The 26,595-nt window shown below is 39.7% G+C and overlaps 1 protein-coding gene across 1 annotated transcript; it reads right to left on the reverse strand.

Annotated features, from left to right (window-relative positions):
* Window positions 1-233: 233 nt before the first annotated feature.
* On the reverse strand, window positions 234-25,580 carry LOC122560089 (CCN family member 3-like). Its single transcript, XM_043710315.1, has 5 exons — window positions 25,122-25,580; window positions 24,361-24,577; window positions 14,490-14,738; window positions 7,662-7,876; window positions 234-1,367 (listed from the first exon to the last, which is right to left on the reverse strand). Exons 1-5 carry the CDS (start codon window positions 25,179-25,181, stop codon window positions 1,116-1,118), a joined length of 993 nt encoding a protein of 330 aa, XP_043566250.1. The 5' UTR covers window positions 25,182-25,580; the 3' UTR covers window positions 234-1,115.
* Window positions 25,581-26,595: the final 1,015 nt, after the last annotated feature.

Raw genomic sequence — 26,595 nt, forward strand, 5'->3', positions numbered from 1 at the left:
ACGGCAAGCCAATTTTGACAGCAACTTCTTGATATCTCTGTTTAACAATTAATATGTGGATGTCAAAAGTCAGTATGCAGTCTTGTAAAGTCCAGGAATTGGAGAAGATCATTAGACATTTACCAATCATTGAGAAAAATTAAAGAAATAAATACTCATTTGGAAGTGATGGAAGTTAAGAAAATTTAGAACTGGTTACTCAGAATGATTCTATGCAAAATGATGAAATTAAGTAGATAAATGATTACACATCACTTTATTCACAGACATAATCATTCCATACCATTTGTTAGGTACATTGTTACAATGGCTAGTTACTTCATTAATTACTATAGAAAAGTATTTGATGATAACATGTCCTGTTATATACAGAAATTTACAATAAAAATATACATCTCCCGAGCACAAATGCTTAGAGTATATATCCTCTTACACCTCTGGTATACAGTCATGCAAGTGGTATTCATTTTTAATTAAAACTGTAACAAACTATTGTATTGCTGTTGATTAAGTTGAGATAAATAGTCTAATCTTCAATTATGCTGCAGCAGATGTGTCTTACTCTTATTATCATGCTTCGTAGTGCTTACACCTGCATTCTGCTAAATGAAAGGTATGAGCAGTGTTCCTGCAATCTCCTACATTGTGCAATCAGTGCAGCCCAGTGTCATCCTGTCGAGGACGCTTATAGCCCAACAAGTGAATATTAGGGTGAGGACTTAACCATCCTCAACAGGTCTTATTAAGGTTGTCAGTTGAACATCCAACATTTTCATGAAGGTTCTCCATGCATTACTGCAATGTTAAGCAGTTCAGCCTCAAAATATAGTGGCAAAAAAATTAAATATTTCTGCAAAGCAATTAGTGGCTGATGTGTGGTAAGTGAAAATGTTCACTTTATCCATTTTTATTTTACTGTGAGATTATGTTAACTAGTGCTGGAAACTCAATATTAAAGGAATGCACAGAATATTCTTAAACAGAAGTAATTCAATAGCCAAAGGTCTCTTCTAAATGTTTTAACTCTTCAATATAGCAACACTTTATTTTACACAGGAAAATCTTGTATGGAAATAATCTGCTCTCATTGTTGCAGTATTCTAGTGAGTTACACTTTAGTTGTAAGCATGGGAGCAGTTATAATGACAAACACAGGAAATAATGAACATCATTTGCTGTTTTACAATCCTCCCATGATTGCATCTGAACTCCAGCAGCTCTGTTCTAGTTTTATGTGGAGTGCAGCAACGTCTGTCAGAGCATAAGCCACAGTATCTGGGTCTGTAAGCCTTAACACTTATACAATTGTTGTATTCAAATTGAATTGGATGAGGTGCCCTTGTTGTTGGCCTGCAAATCTTCCTTCTCTGAAATAAAGATATGTTGTATTATATAAACTGAATACAACAATAAGCAATGATGCAGCTAGAAAATATATCTGAATTGTGATTTGTTGCTAAATTATACTGTGCAAAATAAGTAATTTTTGCAATGGCAATAGAATAAAATTATCACTATAATTGACCTTACTCCTTCATCTTCATACATGACAGCACATTCTACAAGGCGAAGCATCGGAAAAGACAATCCAAAGCTTTACAAAAACAGTCCGACTGCTTTACAGATCTTGATTTTATGGTCAGCAACAAATGAAAGGCATTACAGAGTGATTCATTACATTTACTGATTTTCTGGAGGTTTGCAATGGAACTTCCACTTTCAATGTTATCAATCTAACTGCAGAGTATCTCTTGTAATGGCTTTGTTTCCTTTTCTTATGGTACAGTCTCAATTGTCCCCAAGGATCTATACTGGGCTGTACTTTTGTATCTTACCTCTCGGCAACAGTAACTAAAGGCAGAGCATTAGTTTTCACATATACAATAACCATACCCAATCCTACTTCACCACTACCTCTCTCAACATCTGCATTATTGTTAAATTATCACACTGCTTACCACACATTCAGTGCTGGCTGAGCAGTAATTGCCTCCAATTAAATATAATCAAGCTCTGTTCCCTACCTAACATCTGCATTCCACTCCATGACAATAGTCGGAGGATTTATAAGACCATAAGGCATAGGAGTAGAAATTAGGCTATTTGGCCCATCGAGTCTCCTCTGCCATTCAATCATGGATGATAGCTTTTCTCAACCCCATTTTCCCATTTACTACCCGTAACCTTTGATTTCCCCCCGGCAATCAAGAACTTACCTATCTTTTTTTAAATACACTCAATGACCTGGCTTCCACAGCCTTCTGTGGCAATGAATTCCATAGATTCACCACTCTCTGGCTAAACCAGTATCTCCTTATCTTTGTTCTAAAGATTTTTCCCTTTACTCTTCGGCTGTGCCCTCAAGTTCGCATCTCTCCTGTCAATGGAAACATCTTCCCAACTTCCACTCTGTCCAGGCCGGTCTGTATTCTGTAAATTTCAATCAGATCCCCCCCCCATCCTTCTAAACTCCATCGAGTATAGTCCCAGAGTCCTTAAACGTTCCTCATATGTTAAGCCTTTCATTCCTGGGATCATTCTCGTGAACCTTTCTGGACCCGCTCCAGGACCAATACATCCCTCCTGAGATATGGGACCCAAAATTGCTCACAATACTCTAAATGTGGTCTGACCAGAGCCTTAAAAAGCCTCAGAAGTATATCCCTGCTTTTGTGTTCTGGTCGTCTTAAGATGAATGACAACAATAGTCTTCCTAACTACTGACTCAACCTGCAAGTTTACCTTATGAGAAACCTTGACTAAGACTCCCAAGTCCCTTTGCACTTCAGATTTCTGAATTTTCTCCCCATTTAGAAAATAGTCCATGCCTCTATTCTTCCTGCCAAAGTGCATAAGCTCATATTTTCCCACATTGTATTTCATCTGCCACTTCTTTGCCCGTTGTCCTAACCTGTCTAAATCTTTCTGCAGCCTCTCTGCCTCCTCAATAGAGTCGTGGAGTCATAGAGGTGTGCAGCATAGAAACAGACCCTTAAGTCCAACTCATCCATGCCAACTAGATATCCTAAAATAATCTCATCCCATTTGCCAGTACTTGGCCCATATCCTTCTAAAACTTTCCTATTCTTACACCCATCCAGATGCCTTTTTAAATGTTGTCATTGTCCCAGTCTCTACCACTTACTCTGGCAGCTCATTTCACCCTTTGCATGAAAAAGTTGCCCCTTAGGTCCCTTTTAAATCTTTCCCCTCTCATCCTAAACCAGTGCCTCTGGTTCTGGGCACCCTCACCCAAGGAATAGACCTTGTCTGTTTATCCTATCCATGTCCCTCATGGTTTTACAAACTTCTATAAGTTCTCCCCTCAGCCTCTGATGCTCCAGGGGAAAGCAGCCCCAGCTTATTCAGCCTCTCCTTATTGTTCAAACTCTTCAACCCTGGCAACATCTTTATAAATCTTTTCTGAACCCTTTCAAGTTTCACAATATCCTTCCTATAGGAGGGAGACCAGAATTACATACAATAATCCAAAAGTGGCCTAACCAATATCCTCCCAATAAAGGAAAGCATACCAATGCCTTCTTCACTATCCGATCTACCTGCGACTCCATTTTCATGGAAGTATGAACCTGCACTCCAAGGTCTCTTTGTTTAGCAACACTCCACAAGTCCTCACCATTAAGTGTATAAGTCCTAACCTGATTTGCCTTTCCAAAATGCAGCACCTCACATTTATCGAAATTAAACTCCATCTGTGACTCCTCAGCCTATTGTCCCATTTGATCAAGATCCCGTTGCACTCTGAGGTAACCTACTTCACTGTCCACTACACCTCCAATTTTGTCTATTATACCTCCAATGTATAAAATGAAAAGTTGTGGTCCCAACACTGACCCTTGTGGAACATAACTAGTCACTGGCTTCCATCCTGAGAAGGACCCTTTTGTCCCCATTCTCTGCCTTCTGCCAGACAGCCAATCTTCAATCCACGCTAGTACCTTGCCTCTAACACCATGAGCAGTCTCAGCAGTCTCCTGTGTGGCACCTTATCAAAGGCCTTCTGGAAGTCCAGATAGATAACATCCATTGGCTATCATTGGTCTAACCTGCTCATTACCTCCTCAAAGAATTCTTACAGATTTGTCAGGCATGACCTCGCCTTGATGAAACAATGCTGACTTTGCTCTAATTTACGATGTATTTCTAAGTAGTCAGAGATTCCATCCTTCACAATGGATTCCAGAATCTTACCAATGACTGAGATCAGGCTAATCGGCCTATAATTTCCTGTCTTTTGCCTTGCTCCCTTCTTAAACGGGGGTTACATTAGCAATTTTCCAGTCCTCCAGGATCCTCCCTGAATCTAGTGATACCTGAAAGATCACTACTAAATCCTTCACTATCTCTTCAGCTATCTCCTTCAGAACTCTGGGGTGTAGCCTATCTATTCTAGGTGATTTATCCACTTTCAGACCTTTTTAGTTTTTCTAGCACCTTCTGCTTGGTGATGGCCACCATACTCATCTCTGCCCCCTCACTCGCTTGAATTTTTAGGATATTACTCATGCCTTCCACCATGAAGACAGACGCGAAGTACTTATTCAGCTCCTCAGCCATTTCTTTGTTCCCCATTACTCCTTCTCCAGCATCATTTTCCAGTGGCCCAATGTCCACTTTTGCCTCTTTTCTGCCCTTTATATATCTATTGAAACTCTTGCATTCTTTCCTCATATTACTGGCTGGCTTACCCTCATTTTTAATATTCTCCCTCCTTATTTCTTTCTTCGTTGTCCTCTCTGGCATCTGTTTCTAACCTTATTTTCCTACTTAACTTTCAGGTTCACACACTATTTCTAAGGCCATCTATTTCTATCATGGTAACACTGCCTGACTTAGTGTCAGCATCAGCTTATCTGCTGCTGAAATTCTCATTCATCCCTTTGTTACCAATAGTAACAAATCAAATAAATGTCTGTAGGATCTCCTACATTCTACCCTCTGGAAACTTTATACCTTCTAAAACCTTGTTCCCATCACCCCTAAACTCGCTGAGCTCCATTGGTTCCCAAATTAATAATGGTTCAATTTTTAAATTTTCATTCATGTTTTTAAATCCATCCATGGTCCTGCACCTCACTATCTTTATAATTCTTTTTCTAGTCCCATAACTGTCTGAGAAATCCACACTCAGCTAATGCCAACCTCTTCACTATCCCAGATTTTGGTGGTTGTGTCTTTAGCCACTTAGATCCTGGGCTCTGGAATGCCCTTCCTTACCCTGCCTGATTCATTCTTTATCTTTCTTCCTTTAGGATGCTCCTTAAATCTTGCTTCTTTGACCAAGCTTTTGGGTATCTTGTCACCATACAGGGATCAGTGTCTAATTTTGCTTTTTATTGCTTTTTGAAATGTGTTGGGCTGTTTCATTACTTCATAGATGTCATATTAAAAAAAATGTCTGTCACTGCAGGAACCTGCAAGTATTAGAGATCCAAAACAACACATAGCCTCTACAGAGGATCTGCTACTCCTGCAATGAGACCAAGCAACAAAATAGGTCCTTAATTAATCAGACTGAAGAATCTTTACTGAGTCATAACTGGGGAGTGCACATCAGAATAATCAATTCAATATCAAATCAGGTGTAGAATGGGAAATAATAAAAAGGAGTAGAACATCAAATTGAGATAGACATAAAAGAGACAAAAGAAAACTTTTTTGAAGTTAATGATTAAAAAATTAAAAACTAAACTTTGCACTTGTAAAAATTTATCCTCAATTCATGAGAGATTATTTGTCATCAATTAAAATCTATCGTATCCCTAAAAATTCTCTTGAACTTCAATTGATTTCTTTGGCATTTTAAGCATATCCATGATATAAATATCCCAATTCTGTGGCCTCCCAGGTATTTCCATGTCAAGTTTCACAGCCAGATGCTGTAACAGCATTGCTTCTGGTAGAGTAAAGCAACTCAGACAACAAGTTCCTGATTCCTAAATTTAAGTGTCCAGTTTCCAAGCTCTGATAACCTCACCATTATTTTTGATGTAAAATTCAGGCCATTGGCTTTAAGGTCTGCAATTGGAAACAGGGCTATCAGAGATGACTCAATGCTTTTCATGCTCACACAACTGAAGTGATATGCTGCATATCTGCAATACCAGTGTGTTGCCAGATATGTAGACCATATATTCCAAAGACTGGGAGAATGTATCAATGAATATCCCTTCAACTGTATTCAAAAAGTAAGATACTGACCGTACCAATCTGCACTTGTGAAATTGGTATCCAAAATATATATGATTTTTCAATTTGACAATATTTGTTGGATGATCCTGAGTGTGCCAGAACTTCTTATGAAAACTAATTTAGGATCATCAGTTGGACTTGTATTGTCGTGCTCTTCTGCGTACTGGAAGCTACATATATTAATCACAGGGCTTTGGAAAGAACGTGTAAACATATTGTAACTGTTCTCTCTCAGTAAAATAAGCCATTTGATCATTCATTTTGCAGAACAATGTCCTTACCAGAGTGAAGCCACCTGGTTTAAAATTTAAACAGAGCCTAACAGTTAACAGTTAATCGTCATTAATTGGTATACTTTTCATAGCAAACCACTTGGAACCAATTAGCACTCTTCTCTCACATAGTATCAACTTTGATTATTCTTTTGAATTGGTATTCTTGCGAAGTGAAAAATGTATCACTTTGCAGAAGCACTCAAGTTTTAAATTACCAAATGACTATAAAGTATATTTCTCATTATTTTTAAAAGTGGACTTAGTTAGACTTAAATGGTCACCACAGATCATATTACTTTCAAGTTGGTTACAGCCTTAGAAACTTGAAACCATCATTACACATCCTTGGTGTAATTTCTCACCTATTAATTGCATGGATCCTGTAGACATAGTGAGACAAAGCAAGCTTAGACTCACAACACTCATATCTGCAAAAATGCCAACAGCTTCATCTCACTTTGAAAGTGAACAATGGATTTGACCAAAGATAAAGAATTTTGATTTGTTCGACAAACTGACTCATTCATGGACCATATCATGTGACCAAAACTTTTCTTTGAAAAGCTTTATAGCTGTTTTTTTCTGGACACTTGGCTTAGTCTGCTTTTAATATCGGATCTGAAACAGCAAACAGCTCTCTGGACTGGTAGCTAAGCCAGCCTCTGGGCTAGGTTCTCCTGGAAAATCTTTGTATTCACTTAAAAGAGGATGGTCTACAAACCATAGACAAACCCTGTTACTTCAATCTGTTGCATCATCTCTAACTTTTAAAGGAATTTTGCAACATTCTGCCTTCCGCCATCTGGGCATGCCTCAACTTTACACCTGAATGAAGGAACCCTCAATAGACTCAGATTCACAATAATTAATAGCTTTTGCTTTTAGTTTATTTCTAGTTACAAAGCTCTTTATCTTTGCTATTTCCTTTCAAGTGTGAGTGCATGTGTGTGTTGTATGCAAGTGTTTGTGTATAATAATCCTCCTGATTTATACTTAAGACAATTTGCTACAATTTTTAAAATTGTAACCTATTTAAAATTAATGTTCTTCTTGCAGAGAGAAGAGGACAATAAATAAGTCCCATCTGGTTCTCATCCCTGTCCATAATATTATAACAATGAGCTTTATGAATAACATTGTTACTAACTGGTTTTAAAAAAAACTATTATTCACCATGTGAGCTTCATTTGCATAGTCATGTTGGCATGGTCTCACAATACAAAGCTGGCTTTGTGTCTCCAAAATACAACGGTCATTCTTGTTGGAAATTCGGGTAGACACTCCTATCCCACAGCTCCTGGAACAAGCACTCCACTCACTGCTTTGCTCTGGGCAGTTGTAAGGTACATTGGAAACATATCTTCCATACAATACCTCCGATCTGTATGCTGAAGATAAAATAAGCAATAGTCTTATTTATTTCAAAGTTAGTCATAAAAATGAACTGACAACTCATATGTTTACATAGGCTGTCAAAAATAAGAATATTGCATATTTAGGTCTAATTCTTTATAAAGCAATTATGTTACCATTGTAGGAAATAAATCAACAAATGCAGTTGGGAAATCTTAACATTAGGAATTCTTAAAATAATTCATTCATGGTTGGTGGTCATCATTTATTATCAGGTAATGTCACATGGCATCGGGGTGAGTTGGCAAGATGGATACAGAACTAGCTTAGTCATAGGAGACAGAGGGTAGTGGTGGAAGGATGCTTTTCGGAATGGAGGATTGTGACTAGTAGTGTTCCACAGGGATCAGTGCTGTTTGTGATCTGGTTAAATGATATGGAGAAAAACGTGCATGGTCTAATTAGTAACGTTGTGGATAATACAAAGCTTGGTGGAGTTGCGGATAGTGAGGAGGATTGCCAGAGAATATAGCAGAATATAGATCAGTTGGGGGCATGGGCAGAAAAACAGCAGATGGTGTTTAATCGGACAAATGTAACATGATGCATTTTGGAAGGTCAAGTATAGGTGGAAATTATACAGTGAATGGCAGAATTCTTAGGAGTATTGATATGCAGAGGGATCTGGGTATGCAGGTCCACAGATCACTGAAGGTGGCAGCACAGGTAGATAAGGTAGTAACAAAGGTCTGTGGCATGCTTACCTTCATTGGAATGTTAAGTATAATGATAGCCATGTTATGCTCCTGCTTTACAGAACTTTAGTTAGGACACATTTGGAATATTGCTTACAGTTCTGTTCACCACACTACCAGAAAGATGTGGATGCATTGGTGAGGATACAGAAAAGGTTTACCAGGATGTTCCTGGTATGGGGGATTTTAGCTAAGAAGAAAGGTTAGATAGACTGGGTTTGTTTTCACTGGAACACGAGGTTGAGGGGGAATCTGATACAAGTTTAAATGATTGTGATTGACAATGAGTAGAATGGGAAGTATGAGGCTTTTTTCAAAGGTGGAGGGATCAATTACTAGGTAACACAGATTCAAGGTGTGGGAGGAGTTTAAAAGCGATTAAGAGGCAAGTTTTTCACACAAAGGGTGGTGAGTGCGTGGAACGTGCTGCCAGAGGAGGTGGTGGGGGCAGATACAATAGCAGCATTCAAAATACACCTTGACAAATACACAAATAGGATGGGAATAGAGGGATATGGATCCTGCTTTAGAATGGAAGGGCAAAATGTGACAGTACAAGCTTGGAGGCCAAAGGACCTGTTCCTGCACTGTATTGTTCTTTGTTCTTCTTTGTATGCATCCCTAATTGCACTTGGGAAGGCAACAGCACACTGCTTTTTTTGAACTACTGCATTGTAATGAATGTTAGGGAGACAGTTCTGGGACTTTAGCACAACAACGAAAAAGAAACAGTAAAATAAAACAAAGAACTGTGGATGCTGGAAACTTGAAACAAAAACAGATTTTGCTGGAAAAATTTGGTAGGTCTAGCAGCACTTAGAGAGAAAGCAGAGTTGACGTTTTGATTCCAGTGACCCTGATATTTCCAAGTCAGCCTGCTGTATAACTCCGCGGGTGTGGGGAGGTGTGTGGAGGTGGGGTAAAATTCTTAGGCGGTAGAGTTCTCGAGCACTTACAGAGCATGAAAGATTGAAAGGTGCTGTCGAAGGTGCATTTGATGAGTTGCTGTTATCAAGATGGGACACAGTGAATGTTTAATGGTTAAACATTCACTGTGAGATGGATGGGGTGTTGATCAAGCAACTTACTCACTCCCGTAAAAAGTTTTGTAAGTCACCAAACCACATCACCTGTATTAATGACAGAAGTCATAGAAAATAAGCAAAATGTTAAGACAGTTCATCTCAGGTCAATTTCACTTCAGGAAAAGTCGATTAAGATGATGAATGTAGGAATACCCAGAAGCTGCTGCCAAAGAGATGACCATGCCAGGACTAGACTTGCCAAACCAGGCCGAGACAGTCCCTCTGGGACTGGAAGGCTCCTCTTCACTGGGCTCATACCGGGAGAAGATGCCTTCATCCGAAGAAGTTAAAAAAGGTAAGATATTAAATGTAAACATTAAGAAAATGCAGAGAAAGAAAAAGAAAGTAAAAAATGATTGGGGTAGATGAGCACCAGGCACCTGAGCTGAGCAGCCTGCAAATCGTGCTGCTAAACCACTGCCATCATGTTCACAAGGAAAATTAGGAATAGGTAGCAAATGCTTGCCTTGCCATTGATGGCCAAACCTCAAGAAGGGATAAAATCTTTCTTGTCTGTCCACTACTTTAGCCAGGAATTTTCAGGGATGGACTATCCTTCAAAAATCCATTGTGTCCAATTAGCTGAAACATTTTAAGATGTTCAGGTTACCCTGTGGTTAATTATAGATTCTAGCAATTTCCCGACAACAAATGTTATATTAAATAATCTATAATTCAATTGTTTCCCTCTAACACCAGTCTCAGCTGATGGAGTGTCATGCTTTATGTTTGGCCATCCTAACCTACCCATTTATTCATCCCTCTTCACATACATTGACTGCTTTTCCCTCCCTTCACTCTGACTAATGTTCCTCCAATCACAGCAGCTCAAGACTCCAGCTGCATCCTTATAAGTGTCATTTACCTTCTGCATATGTCCTTACAGCAGTTATGACGAGCATTCCTGAATTCATAACTTGAAGGCTATCAATTCATGTTATAATTTCTTACTGTAGCTATTTGCTTAAAGTTTACAAATCAGTTTTTCTGCCTTCCTATTCACTCTCAGAATAAAAGATAAAAAGCCCTAAATAGCTGAATAGCAAGTTAAAAAAATGTTCTTCAACTCTTTGCAAAAGCACATGTGTGATGAATAAAATTTGAGAAAGGATCATCTGCATCTGGGCACATACTAAGTAAGATGCAAAGATACACCCCATGGAATTGGGCAAGTGAGTTGCTGAAAATATTGATGGAGGCAAGTCAACAAAGAAATCTGCCTTTCCTAATACTATCACTTGCTTTTCTCACACAATCCTGAATGTAAACTGTGTGGCACTTCAATACCGAACATTCTCAACAACTTTGGGAACTATTAAACCCACAGAAACCCTTGTTGTTCTCCCTGTCTCAATTAGCCCTTCATTCTATCAACAAGAAGCTGCAGATTGGCAGAGGAAGTGCCTCTTAAAGAAGCACTGTCTCAAATCTCTCATACATCTACTCAGAGATTGACATTTCAATTGGGATTGAGGAGTACCCAGTGGATGCACAGGATGATTTACATATAATGGTAATTAAATGTTAGAATGGCTACAGCACAAAAGAAGGTCGTCATGCCTGTCCTATCTTCCTGAAAGAATAATTCACTTGAGCCACTGCCCTACCTTCTCTACATAGCACTACACATTCTTTCTTTTCAGGTTATAATAAAATTCCTTTTTGAATACCTTCAATGAACCTGTTTGAACCATATTCTCAGCCAGTGCATTCCTAATCCTAACTACTTGCTGTGTGAAAAATCTTTTCCTGATGGTGCCATTCCTTCTTTGCCAATTACCAATTATCTGTACCCTCTGTTCTCAATCCTTCCACCAATGTTTATCTCAATAAATGCTGTTGACACCCATTTACAAATATATTTTTAAAATTCCCTCACAGTCTTCTTCTCCATACTGAACAGCCTCTCCAGTCAATCTATGTAACCAAAGTTCCTCATCCTCATTTTCATGAATCTTTCTGCAACTTCCCGAATGCCTTCACTTTTGTCCTGGACATAATACTCCAACTGCAGCCAAACCAATATTTTTTTTACAGGTTTAACAAAAATTCCTGCTTTTGTGTTCAAAGTTCAATTGATAAAGTCCAGATGTTGTGTGCTTTACTAATCACTCTCTCCACCTTTAATGATTTATGTTCAAGATACACCAGGTACCTCTGCTCTTGCAACGCTTTTAGAATTATACTTTTATTTTATATTGCCTCTGTTTTCTTAAAATGAACCATTTCATACTTCTCTACATTAAATTTCATTTGCCACTTCTCTGTCCTTTCCACTAGGCTACATCCTTTGAAATTAAATATTATCCACTTCGCAGTTCACAATACTTCCAAATTGCATGCTTTCTGCAAACTTTGAAGCTGTGTCCTATTCACCAAATTCCAGAGCATTAATACATATAGCAAAAAGAGCAACGGCCCTAAAACCTAACTCCACTATAATCCTTCATCTAGCTCCATAAACAACCATTAATCAGCCACTTCTGGTTATCTATCATACAGCAAATTTCATATCTATGTTGCTGCTGTTCCTTTTATTCAGGACCTCTAAATTTGCTCACAAGTCTGTAATGTGCATTTTATCAAATGCTTTTTCAGGAGACACTTGAAAGAGCAGCTCAGGGCCTCATTTTGCAGAGGCCAAGGCAGGTCCCCGGTGAAGACGATCAAGTTGCCAAATCCAGAGGATCATCCTACTGAAGAGTACTCCTTGACCTGAATTAGGAGTTGTCAACATTATAGGAGGGCCTGCCAACAGTCACGGGAGCATTTCCAAGACAGTTCAACAGTTCCATTCCAGCATGGAGAGCAATCTGCTGTCGGACCTAGCATATATGGTTACCTCTGGGGATGCTACTGATAGGGTTTGTAAACAGAAGTCTGTGTCACCAACTTCAAAAGCTTTGATTAATTATCAAGACTTCTGTTTTACAAGCTATTTGGTATCCATTGGTTTCAACACATGGTTTTGATTTCCCAAAGTACTGCTAATTTCTCAGTTCCACTTATCTGATCATAGCCTGTCCATCCCTAGCAATGGCTTCTTTTCCTGCCCTTGAATCATTGCCTCAAATCCTCAAGGAATTTGTCCTCTATGCTCTCATCTTCCATATTAACATGCTGCTTCAAGGTGAAATCATCTGCCTACTTATTTATTTCTGTAACTTGTTCCTGCCTTACATTCCCATTCCCCAACCCCAATTCTTCCTCTAAAACATTGTGTTTCTCAATGCATTAGTTCCCTCTTTGCTTGTTTGGAGACTGAATACTCCAATTTGTTTCTTTAAATCACTATACCTCAGCATCTGCTCTTCCAATTTCTCCTTTAAAAACATTAACTAAGTGTTAGTGCACACTTCCGAATACTTCCTCCTTGACTTTAATCCTGATTTTTATCTAAATGTGAAACTGCCCACATTGTTTATTTCTTTTTGGCCTAAGAAGTGAAGGTTGTTTTTATAGTGTTTGTACTATATGGAGGGGTCATCAATTAAATATTGAATAACCAAAGAAACAGCTAACATTTTCATTGTAAGTATACATGGGCATTTGCCTTTCCAGCCACATTGTTAAATTACATAGATTATTACAGATAATTCAGTCAACCAACACAGTAAGGATAAATGCCTGTCATCCAAGAGTATACATTTTGCTGAGACCATCACCTTTTTTTTCTCTTATTTTTGATTTGGAACTGTCAGCTGAAGTTAAGAATTAGAACTTTGAATTTTGAACAGCAGCTTTTTGTGAAAAAAAAAGAAAGAACAAGCAAACTGATGTGTGTATATGGGAACTGGCCTGGAAAGATAATTCCAGGTTAATTATTGTTCTAAGAGCAAGGCAATCATTGCAATACCAGGATGTGTTATATTCAAAGACTGGCAGCATGTTGGATGTTGCATTGATTAATCAGAGAGGGCTGATAAATCAATGCAAAAGTTACAAAAGGAAAGATAAACCAATCATTGAATTGGTTTTGACTGGGTGTTTTGGGGAAAAGGCTGAGTGGAAGCTGCTGGATTGGGAAGCTGTGTTTGAGTTTTACTATCTCTCTAGTTTTATATTCAGTTAAAGAATTATTCAATTTTCTGTAAAAAGAATCTCACTTTATAAGAAATAAGTCAATTTTCCTTGAAGCATTCGGGTGGCTGTTTACATTAAATAGTGACATTGGAATTCAAGCAAAATACAATCTGATGTGCCTGAATTAAAGGCTTCATACCCATCGTTGAAATGGTTGTCAAACTGGCCAGTTACAGCTCTTAATTGTTTTCTTTTAAATTTATCCCTTAACTGTGTCTGTTTGATTGTAACCCCCACTCACACACATAGATAAAGTAGATTAAATCATAGACATTAAGTAGATTACTTTGTTGTTTAGCTTTGCCATGCTAAAGTCACATTACGAATAATAAATTGGTAATTTCTGTATAAGTTATATGTATCTGCAATCTGTTCTTCTTAAAGTCGGTGTAGGAATAATGGTGCAATTTTGAGGGCCAATGAATACCTTAATTTCATTACGTTGTGAATCCAATGATAGTGAGGTCAATTTAATTTGATGAACCGTCCCTGTGTCATAACAATCTAATTATTTAATGTTATAGAGATGTTTATGTGACATACCGAACTAGCTAAATTTAGCTTGCTGCACTGATGAGTACTAAGCAGCATCAAGTACATCAAGAATACCTATACTGATCATTTGATCTGCCAACCAAATCAATCTGTATAACTAGCTTCCACAGTTCCTAATAATTGGTGCAAAATCCAAAGATATTTGTTGCCAAAGAATCCCAAATAATTACCTGCCAAAGCATCGCCAAAGATACCATTGTCTTGTTTCTCACATATCCAACGAGGACAGCATTCCCCTGGGATTTCAACACGTTTTGGGTAAAGGCAGTCTGGACCCTGCAGACGAACGTCTTCACTACAGCGTGGGATGCAACCAATTCCTCCATCCGAGCACCAACAGTGATATTTACAGCTGGGCTGGAATACATCACCATCCTTATAGATCACCCCATTGAATTCACATGTTCCAGCTTCAAGTGCTAGACACAATTTAAAAATGCTCGTAATTCAAATCACATTTATACATAACCATAATATAGTTTAATATATTAAAAAATACAATACCATATAGTCTATGTCATTTCATTAATTTAAATTATAATAACTGCAAGGAATTTGTGGTTACTAATGATGTTCACAACACTTAAACTTGTCAACAAAACTTGAAGAGATTTTTAGATTGGGAAGTCAAAACAGTGCTCCCAACTGAAAACCACCAAGTTGTGTGACGAAAACAAACACTGAGTAGCTTATCATCCAGATTGCCAAATACTCAATAGACCATAGTTCAATGCAAGAGGCTAAAACAGTAAGTGAATGCCAGAATTTTTGATCAATTGTCAAACCATACACTGAAAGTGAAATAATTGGATTGCAAGTGAAAGAAAACGATTCTGGAAAAAGTTGAAAGAAAACATTTTATGGAATTTGGATTTGAATGCCTTGGAGGTTGTTTGTCATGTCATTAACTTTTAATTTACACTCAATGAGCAAAAACATGTCTTGTATTCAGAATCTGGTGAGGATCCCATGGGTACCTAATGCAGAGCATTCCAGCAGACCTCCCGGTGAAGTACAATTAACATGCATCCTCTGGAGGAACAGACCAACTCAGACAGTAACTTCTTTTAATGTGTTTGCTGGAAATTTAATCTTTGAAAATGCTGGGCATTGATACAGTCAAAAGTTTTTTTTACTGCAGAAATCAGGGCTCTCCTATGTCTTGCCATTTGTTTACAAAATTTGGATTGAAATTTGCAACACAAGAGGCTGTTAGTATTCCCAAGGTATTTCAGAGTAAATAAACACCTGCACATGTGCAATGAAATGCAAAAATCTGGAAATTGGTGTCTGGTTTTCCCTGCTCCTCCAGAAGATTCATATAATGTTACCTTTCCAACAAATAGCATTAAAATAATACAAGGGACATCTGCAGTATTTACTAAGCAGTCATTAGTTAAGTATGGGTACAGAAGAAGGCATGGCTTCTTTATCAAAGTGCACATTTTTTAGCAATCTGCTAAGTAATTATGAACAAAACCTTTATAGTGTTGAAATTTTATTTTGAGAAGTGTGGAATCTTATTCCTTTAAATCTTAATTAATTTTGGAGATTTTAGAGGAATAGACAAGCTTAACAGTTCAGTTTACTTCTTCCATCTGTCTTTTTATCTCTCTCGCAATCCTACCTTTCTCACTCTTAAGTATGCTTTCTTTGGATTATTTTACATTAATTAAATATTCTAACCTATATGTCCTGGTTTAAACTCAAAGTCCAACATCATCAATTTACAAGTAGGTGATTTTGAATAAATTAAAATTGGTCACTGTATGTCAGGAGGAGAAAGTGAGGTCTGCAGATGCTGAAGATCAGAGCTGAAAATGTGTTGCTGGAAAAGCGCAGCAGGTCAGGCAGCATCCAGGGAACAGGAGAATTGACGTTTCGGGCATAAGCCCTTCTTCCTGAAGAAGGGCTTATGCCCGAAACGTCGATTCTCCTGTTCCCTGGATGCTGCCTGACCTGCTGCGCTTTTCCAGCAACACATTTTCAGCACTGTATATCAGAGTGAGGATCTTTTAATTTGTTTGGCTGAGAAGATGCTATGGATGCCTTGTTTACAGGCCCACATCTCCTGTAGAGGGCACTATGTGCTTTGTCGTTATGACTGTAAATTGCTGCTCAAAAGTACACAAAGATTCTCTGGACAGCTGTAAGCTTTCTAAAAGAAGCAAATCATTTGTCTTCCATTGACCACAAGCAATTCCAACACCAAAATCCTTATTTATCACTTGAATGCCTGTAGATTTGGGTGGAGAAGTACACACAGATAATTCAACATTGTGCATAATCATAATGCTTTTGTACCACACAGATATAGTTTGCATTTTGATAGCACTTTTCAGTATTCCTGGGAATTTCAACCTACTTAACAAGCATGGGTGATGGTCCCTTAGATTACCATTGTCATTCTCTCATCCCCCTTTCTTTCTTAGATTACCATTGTCATTCTCTCATCCTCCCTTCTTCCTCAAAGATGCTCCTTTAAACTTACCTTTTGACAAATACTTTGGATATCTACCTTAAAATACATAGTTTGGTGTAAAATTTGATTGATAAACAAACAAGTGCCATGGGATGTTTCACTAACTTAAAGACACAAGGTAAATCCAAGAAATTGAGGGTTTGGTTAAGAAAAAGAAGGAAGCAAATGTCAGGTATACACAGGATAGATCGAGTGAATCCTTACAAGAGTATAAAGGCAGTAGGAGTATACTTAAGAGGGAAATCAGGAGGGCAAAAAGGGTTCATGAGATAGTTTTGGCAAATAGGGTTAAGGAGAATCCAAAGGATGTTTACAGATACGTTAAGGACAAAAGGGTAACTAGGGAGAGCAAAGGGCCCCTCAAAGATCAGCAAGGCGGCCTTTGGGTGGAGCCGCAGGAGATGGAGAGATATTAATTGGGTATTTTGCAGCAAAGTTTACTGTGGAAAAGGATACAGAATGTAGGGAAATAGATGGTGACATCTTGAAAAATGTCCATATTACAGAGGAAGAAGTGCTGGATGTCTTGAAACACAAAAAAGTGGATAAATTCCCAGGACTAGATCAGGTGTACCCTGGAACTCTATCGGAAGCTAGGGAAGTGATTGCTGGGCCCCTTGCTGAGATATTAGTATCATTGATAGTCACAGGTGAGGTGCCAGAAGACTGGAGGTTGGCCAACGTGGTGCCACTGTTTTAAGAAGGGCAGTAAGGACAAGCCAGGGAACTTTAAACCAGTGAGTCTGATGTCTGTGGTGTTGGAGGGAATCCTTAGAGACAGATTGTTGGAGGGAATCCTGAGAGACAGGATGTACATGTATTTGGAAAGGCAAGGATTGTTTAGGGATAGTCAACATGGCTTTGTGTGGGAAATGATGTCTCATAAACTTATTGAGTTTTTTGAAGAAGTAACAAAGAGAATTCACGACAGCAGAGCGGTGGACATAATCTTAATGGACTTCAGTAAGGCATTCAACTAAGTTCCCCATGGGAGAATGGTTAGCAAGGTTAGATCTCATGGAGAACCAGCCATTTGGATACAGAACTGGCTCAAAGGTTGAAGACAGAGGGTGGTGATGGAGGGTTGATTTTCAGACTAGAGACTTGTGACCAGTGAAATACCACAAGGATTGGTGCTGGGTCCACTACTTTTTGTCATTTATATAAATTATTTGGATAAAAGGTACAGTTAGTAAATTTGCAGATGACACCAAAATTGGAGGTGTAGTGGACAGCAAAGAAGATTACCTCTGATTGCAATGGGATCTTGGTCAGATGGGCCAATGGGCTAAGAAGTGGCAGATGGAGTTTAATTTAAATAAATGCAAGGTGCTGCATTTTGGGAAAATAAATCCTAGCAGGACTTGTACACATAATGGTAAGGTCTTAGGGAGTGTTGCTGAACAAAGAGACCTTGAAGTGCAGGTTCAGAGCTCCTTGAAAGTAGATTCGCAGGTAGATAAGATAGTGAAGAAGGCGTTTGGTATGCTTTCCTTTATTGGTCATATTGAGTACAGGAGTTGGGAGGTCATGTTGCGGCTGTACAGGACATTGGTTAGGTGACATTTTGAATATTGCGTGCAATTCTGGCCTCCTTCCTATCAGAAAGATGTGAAACTTGAAAGGGTTCAGAAAAATTTACAAGGATGTTTCCAGGGTTGGAGGATTTGAGGTATAGGGAGAGGCTGAATTGGTTGTGGCTGTTTTCCCTGGACCGTCGGAGGCTGAGGGGTGACCTTATAGAGATTTATAAAATCATGAGGGGCATAGACAGGATAAATAGACAACGTCTTTTTCCTGGGGTTGGGGAGTCCAAACTAGAGGGCATAGGTTTAGGGTGAGAGGGGAAAGATATAAAAGGGACCTAAGGGGCAACTTTTTCACACAGAAGGTAGTGTGTGCATGGAATGAGCTGCCAGAGGATGTGGTGGAGGCTGGTAAAATTGCAACATTTAAAAAGCATCTGGGTGGATATATGAATAGGAAGGGTTTGGAGGGATATGGACAGGGTGCTGGCAGGTGGAACTAGATTGGATTGGGGTAGCTGTCGGCGTGGGCGAGTTGGAACAACGGGTCTGTTTCCATGTTGTATGTTTCTATGACTCTATGACTCTAAGTTACTTTTATAAAGTGTTGTCATGTGTTGATGTATTTGATTAAAAATTGTAGCAAATAAATTAATAGTGTTCTGTTGATATTTTGAACTATGTTGCTGTGTATTAGAGAACACAAAAGCATTGTGTTGGATTACTGTGAAGAAGCCAGCTAAAAGAAGTTTACTGACAATGAAACAACAAACAATTCCTCTTAAATTTATGAATAAAAGTTGTAGTATTCCAATATTCATGGTGATAATGGAAATTCCAGATGAAATACCAATACGAACAAAAAAAAATAAACCTTGACATGTGGTCTGCTGCTTCAAAAATAAACACCAAGATTCTTTGAGAATACAGATCACAATAATTTAATTAAGTATGCTTCTAAATGAAATAAAAGACTGATAAAAATTAATCACTAGAGAGAGTCTGGAGGCTGATGTTGGACAATGCAAAATCTAGCATTGGATTAAATTGCATGTGAACTCATAAATGTTTATGTTCAGCTGAGTCAGACAGGAGATACAGTGAAGATTGTGGTGGATTAAGTCACAAAACAGAACATATGACAATAATCCAAAATTAAACAAATACATAAAGAGTTGAAATCTAGTTTATGGGTGGCACGGTGGCTCAGTGGTTAACACTGCTGCCTCACAGCACCAGGGTCCCAGGTTCAATTCCATTCTCGGACAACTATCCGTGTGGAGTTTGCATGTTCTCCCCGGGTCTGCGTGGGTTTCCTCCGGGTGCTCTGGTTTCCTCCCACAATGCAAAGATGTGCAGGTTAGGGGAATTGCCATGCTAAATTGCCCATAGTGTTAGGTGCATTAGTCAGAGGGAAATGGGACTAGGTGGGTTACTCTTCGGAGGGTCGGTGTGGACTAGTCGGGCTGAACGGCCTGTTTCCACACCGTAAGGAATATGATCTAATCTAAAAAAAAGTTCATTCAGGTTCATTTTCATGCTGTGAAAGGGGACTGGTCACAGTTTGAAATCGGCCCATATTTGTTTCTGTTGCAGCAGCTGCCACCTCACTTTCACCGTATTTGTTTTTGCTGGTGGCTGCCGCAAGCACAACAGAATAGCCTTGCAGAATTCCAAACATGCACACAATGCCAACTAGCCTCCAGCGCCTAAAAGCAATTTGTCTCTTTTAAAGGAAAGCTGCATTAAATAAAAGATGCTGCTGCTGGTTGGCACAATTGCAACTGGAGGGAAAGGAAATCAAACACTGGTGAAGAGACAGAGTTCATATAAGCATCACCAAAGGCCTTAGTCCTGGAGGAGTTATGTTACATTTTCACAGGGAGCCAAAAGACCCTCAATGCTGCCCTATGAAGAAATATGAGTAAGTGATTAGAGAGGTCAATGCAAAATATCTGGCATTGAGAATGTGGCAGCAGTGCCAGAGCAAGCTCAATGAGCTAATGTGAATTGTCAAGATAAATTAATATGTTTTCTCATAGCGTCTCCTACGTGCCATTGTATCAATCTCTCATTCTGCTCAATGTATCATAGCATCCAGTCGCCCATCAACAGTCTCTCCAACTCAGGATCGAAACTTGACAATAGTTACTATAACTTATAAACCTTTTAATGGTATCAGCCTCATCTAAATCTCACTGCTTCCAAATACCTACAGCTTTCTAACAATTACCTCAATCACTGATATTCTTCCCTCACTCTTTCAGGACAAGATGGCATCAAATGCAAGGGAGCAGACAAGGAACAAATGGTGGCCAAGCATGTCTTCATCCCTTGAGTTTCACACATGTGGAGCAGTAGTTGTGCTGATCCAATCATAACAACTGATTGGACCTAAGTCAGGCTATTTGCAACATTGTGTCACATTTAACCTCAGAGATGAGATTGTAATCACATATCCATATCATCACAAAAGCTATAATTTTGTATCTAACATTGCCCAACTACTCTCTGTCCCACCTCACCTATTCATGAAACCTCCACAATAGACTATTCCAATGCACTAGTGCGGGCTGATCTATATATTACCCTCTGTCAGTGGTATCTGAGTATACACTGACTTTGAAGGTTGTGGGTCCAAGAACCACTGGAGGACTTGAGCAGAAACATCAAGGCTGTTACAGGAACAAGGGAGTGCTGTAAGGGTAGAAGTGCTGTGCCATTTCCTGATAAGACAGCAAAACTAAGACCCATTCTGGCCTCTTAGTTGGACATGAAATATCCACAGCATTATTTTGAAAAGATATCTCAAGAGTCTTGTCCATATTTATCCTGAAATCAAATATCCCAAAATCAGATTATCTGGTCCTTAACACATTAGGATGGTACCGTGGCTCAGTGGTTAGCACTGCTACCTCACAGTGCCTGGGACCTGGGTTCAATTCCTGCCCTGGGCGACTGTCTGTGTGGAGTTTACACATTTTCCCCTTGTCTGTGTGGGTTTCCTCCCACAATCCAAAGATGTGCAGGTCAGGTGAATTGGCCATGCTAAATTGCCCATAGTGTTAGGTGCTTTAGTTGGGCAAATATAGGGTAGGGGAATGGGTCTGGGTGGATTACTCTTTGAAGGGTCAGTGTGGAGTGCCAAATGGCCTGTTTCCATTCTGTAGGGAATCTAATTACTCATTGGCTGCCAGAGTTCCTACATAACAACAGTGACTACACTCAAAAGTGTTTCATGGACTTTGAGACACCCACTAGTCTTGAACCTCTCTCTCTCTATATATATATTTTTTATGCAAGGCTTTCTTTCTTTATCTTCTATAAACTTAAGGTCATCCAACAATTTGCTGCCCTTTTTCTAACCAGTGTGAAAAGCCCAAAAGCATTCAGAATGGTGCTATGTTGTTGTTTTATGCGTCACCTCCACTCCTATCTCACTCACATTCTTCTATAATGGCATGACTTTTCAGCAGCAGCTGGTATGACCAAGGACCTCTCACTCCCCTCATTCCAACCCTCTGTATGATTTTATGCTTTTGGATGTACAGGAGTTGCTGCCTGGCTAATCACAGCAGCCCCAGGAGGAGGACTAACAACTGCACTAAACATATGAGTTGATCTTTGCTTATATTACATCCACCAGCTCAGATAGAAGAATTACATGAGAGGCTAGTAAAGAGCTTGTGTCAGAAGTTACAAGTTGGCTGAAGCCAGGTGGCTAATGGAGACTCCTCTGCCATCTCCTTGGAGGGCAAGGGAGCAGATGAACTCTGTTGCATAGAACTCAGATAAAGCCCATGATGGAGTGGCATACAGAGGAAAATGGATGAGCACACAAAGTAATCCTGATTTGGAGATGCCGATGTTGGACTGGGGTGTACAAAATTAAAAATCACAAACACCAGGTTATAGTCCAACAGGTTTAATTGGAAGCATACTAGCTTTTGGAGCGCCACTCCTTCATCAGGTGATTGTGGAGGACACAATTGTAAGACACAGAATTTATAGTAAAAATTTACAATGTGACAGAACTGAAATTATACATTGAAAAGTACCTTGATTGTCTGTTGAGTCTGTCATCTGTTCGAATACCATGATAGTTTCACTTCTTTCATGTGTAAATCACAAAACCTTTTTTATAAGTTGCATTGTCAGGTTAGCTGTAACAATTGGAGTTAGCTAGACAATATGTTGAAGGTCTTAGCCCCCTGTGTTCTCTGTCTATGCACCCAGACAGACATACACACAAACGGACACAAAGACTCACATGCACACATATATTTTGTGGGGTGAATTTGTACTTGCAGAGTTACATTGTACTTTGCTCAAAAACTGCATGAATTCATGTAAAACTCTGTTATCTCACTTTTTAGATTAGAATCAATCTAAACATCATGGCATAGACAGAGAACACAGGGGGCTAACACCTTCAACACCTTGTCTAGCTTACACCAATTGTTACAGCCAACCTGAGAATGCAACTTTTAAAAAAAGCTTTTGTGATTTATACATGAAAGAAGTGAAACTATTGTGGTATTCGAACAGATGACAGACTCAACAGACAATCAAGGTATTTTTCCATGTATAATTTCAGTTACATCACACTGTAAATGTTTGCTATAAATTCTGTGCCTTACAATTGTGTCCTCCACAACCACCTGATGAAGGAGCGGCGCTCCAAAAGCTAGTGCTTCCAAAAAAAACCTGTTGGACTATAACCTGGCGTTGTGTGATTTTTAACTTTGTACACACAAAGTAAGATGCTCAAGAAGTGCCCAATTTCACTATAGGACAACGCATCACATGCAGCTTGAAGCCCATCCTTTCCAGTGTGAATGTGATGGCCAATCCTCTGACCACTTGTGGAGCCAGCTGTGATACAGCATCTGGAGACCATTGTATCCATTGCTGCACAGGCAGAAGCCATTCAGAGTCACAGTGTTGCACGAAAGGTCACAAAACCCGTGTGTTGCCTAGAGGCTTATCGACAAGGCCTGGATCTGATAGGCTCAATAGCAGTGAATGCTGAGATGTTCACTGGCTGTAACAGAGTCCTAACCTCCAGGGAGCCAAGTTCTGCTCAATTTAGGAAGTTGTAGCTTAGAAGATATATGACCATCACCTGTCAGTGTACAAATGTGGGCTGACGGTCTATATATGCATTGATGTATTTAGGGCAACATGGTAGCTTTGCCTGCCAAGTCCCCTGCACACCTACCCAGATCCCACTCCTCACTAAATGTAACTAGAGTCATAGCTCCACTCCATTTCCAACAGGGAAATCCCTTTCCTTTGAGAAATGCCCCAGTTTGGGCTCTTAACCTACAGAATTGGCTCATCCTCTTTGGTATGGGATGTTCCCCACTGTAAAGCACTCTGTCAATGTTTCTGGGAGCTGCCCTGCCATAGTTCTCTGCTGTTTTCCAGAGCCATCAACTCCAACCCCACCTCCACACAGCCCTGACCCATTATTTCAATGCCTATTCTACCTAAATAGGCACTCTATACCTCACCAGTAAAACATAAAGTGAACTGAACCTCTTCACTGACTGCCTTTCCCATTCCAACCCATCCATCAGCTGCCTGCCCCTCCACCCATAATATTAGATTACCGAATCAGTCAGAGAGAGTTGGCCAGTTTCTGATCTTCCATTGCCAGGAATGTCCTCTTGGAGCTGTTTTGATTCAAAGAGACTGACCTCCTCCACGAAGATAATCACTTGTAGCCCAAATCAATTTAATGGATGATTTAAAAAGGCTAAACTGTGTTTGATAGTGGATCTTAAACAGCTAATACCACCATGAAAACATCTGACCCAAATAAAAATGTCACAGGCTTTTGAAATGTTTTAGCATGAAAAACTTAACATGGTATTCTTGCTTTAACACCTAGCTGTTATAAGAAACAGTGGACAAGGTAATGCAATGACCACAGAATTCTGGATGGCTGAAAGCCTTCTTATAAAATCTTGTGGTTCTTTCCAATGTATGCACAATTAAGGATGGCCATTCATTGATAAATAAACTTACAGGTACATATCCCTCTGGTCCCAGAGAGGCTGATGGTCTGATCACAGAACAGATGCTGATGAGGATCACACACGTCCACCCCTGTGCAATATTCTCCCAACTGCTTGGCACAAACCCGGCAGCAACCACAAACATCCACAACAAGAGGGACTCCTGGGGCACAGAGGGGTAGAGTCGGGGGACAATGGCAGGGGTAGGGGCACAGCTGGGCAGCAACCTGCAAGAGAAGATGGCAGCCATCAAAATGTTATCGGTGAGGAGGCAGGTGGCTTGGCCACTGAAAGGAACAGAGCTGTGGGGGAAAACAACTGGAGCCAATGTTGCACTTTGTGAGGTGAGTAAACTACCATTCTGGTGCTTAATCTCAAAGTGAGAGTTGGGAGAACGGGGGGTGGGGGGGAGGGGGGAGACAACTTATTCCCTCCACAATCCCGGAAATTGTGTTGCTCGTGAATAATTATGAATGATGATGTAAATCACAAGCAAAAAGAAAATAAACATTTTAAATTAAAACCAATTCAGTAAACCAGAGAGAAATATCTGCTGCATGAGAAGTCACTTACAATATTATTGTAAAAATGCATTACAGTGGAATTGCCCCCAGCACAGAAAAAATTCAAACTTTTGCCATCTACTCGAGGTTAACCTTTTGCATTTCCTTCACTGTTGAAATGGGACAATAGTCTAACTCACATCGTCTAATAATGTACCTGCTTATGTGTGTACAAACATGCAAAATAGGAGCACAAAATTTCTCTCACCTTAGATGCAATGCACAGGACATAAAATGTGACTGTGCTATCGACCCAAAGATTCCTCATGGTGTTTCTGTCTGTTCGGCGCAGAGATGTGGAGATTGCTGCAAAGCTGCTGGTTTTAAACTTTACAGACTCTGGCGAGTTGGGGCGCCGCGGTATTTATAGGCAGCAGTGACGTTCTTCGCAGACTGGACGGCAAACAGAGACAACTCGGGAACACCACCAACTTTGTCCTAATTCCGGATGCCTTCTGACATTTTGACATCCGCCAACATAAGGTCCAGTTAGTTATTGAATAACAGTTAAAGAGCCAAACAGAAAGTGGCGTTGTTATCCTACACCGCCGGGTCTCCTGGCTGTTGAAAAACACAGCGTTTTGACTGGCTATCACTTACAAATTGTACTTGACTGCAAACCGATTGATAAACCTTCCCCAGAATGAATTACATTTGCTGAATAGGACCACAGCAACGATGATTGCCTACGTTTGTTTGACCATTAACAGAAGAACAATTCTGCAAGCATCCCCGTCTATACAGGATATGCATCTTAATACAACATGTAGGAGAAAATTACAGCAAATGTTGGAATCTGTATTGGAAACAACCAATGCTGAAGATCACAACAGCATCCGTGGAGAGAGTGCAAGCTAATGCTTCGAGTTTGGATGACCCTTCATCAGAGCAGCATTGGTTGTTGTCATCTAAATACAATAGTTCAGTCACAAATCCAATTTCACCAAAACTAAATGAGATATCTAAGATTCAGGTGTCCCAGATCTACACCCTGCAGTATGCACACTCGCAGTATGCTGGTAGACACCCTATATCACACCCCACTGCCACCTGGACAAGGACTAGACAGCGAAGAGTGGCATCAACCACAGTGACCCTCCCATGGGGCGTATTCAACCTTGACGTGTGACTTGAAAGAGCCAGCCAGCGTGCATGGATCAGCGTCCAGAGGAGATGCCATCAGTCTTGGTACAGATCGGACAAAAGCTCAAAGAAGAAGCAGCAGGCCAGCAAACCTAAAGCAATTAAAGGTCAAAGGGAGACTGTGATTGTGCTACTGAAATTATGGTATTCAAGGTTGGTGATAATGGCAGCAATCTCTGAATTCATAACTGGTAACTTTATGCCTCCCAAAATCCTAGAAAGTTGTTGGAAGTGTTGGGTTGTAAGCAGCTGTGGTGTAAATTGTCTATCTACTTTTAAGATGAAAGCGAGTTGGGGTCAAAAATGGTTAATCAGCATTTCTACCTGAATGTTAGCCTAATGTGTTCCACTTTGCCACAGGAAAGAGTACAGGGGAAAGCATTGTTGAGATCCATTTAACCCTACAAGTCGATGAATATCCAGCAGAAGTTTACTGGGGTCCATAGAAAGAACAGCTATTACAGTTGGATGCAGGGGGGAAATGATCTCCAGTAGAAGAAATGCATCCCTCAACCATCTATTGATTTCAAAAGGTTCAT

The sequence above is a fragment of the Chiloscyllium plagiosum genome, chromosome 20 (genome assembly GCF_004010195.1).
Source record: "Chiloscyllium plagiosum isolate BGI_BamShark_2017 chromosome 20, ASM401019v2, whole genome shotgun sequence".
NCBI lineage: Eukaryota > Metazoa > Chordata > Chondrichthyes > Orectolobiformes > Hemiscylliidae > Chiloscyllium > Chiloscyllium plagiosum.

Excerpts from the sequence above, each read along its gene's own strand:
- LOC122560089 (XM_043710315.1), bottom strand. The coding sequence starts at position 25,181 with ATGAGGAATCTTTGGGTCGATAGCACAGTCACATTTTATGTCCTGTGC. Across the intron at positions 24,578-25,121 it reads TCCTGTGCATTGCATCTAAG|GTTGCTGCCCAGCTGTGCCC; the intron begins GTGAGAGAAATT and ends CTTCTCTTGCAG. Across the intron at positions 14,739-24,360 it reads GACCAGAGGGATATGTACCT|CACTTGAAGCTGGAACATGT; the intron begins GTAAGTTTATTT and ends AATTGTGTCTAG.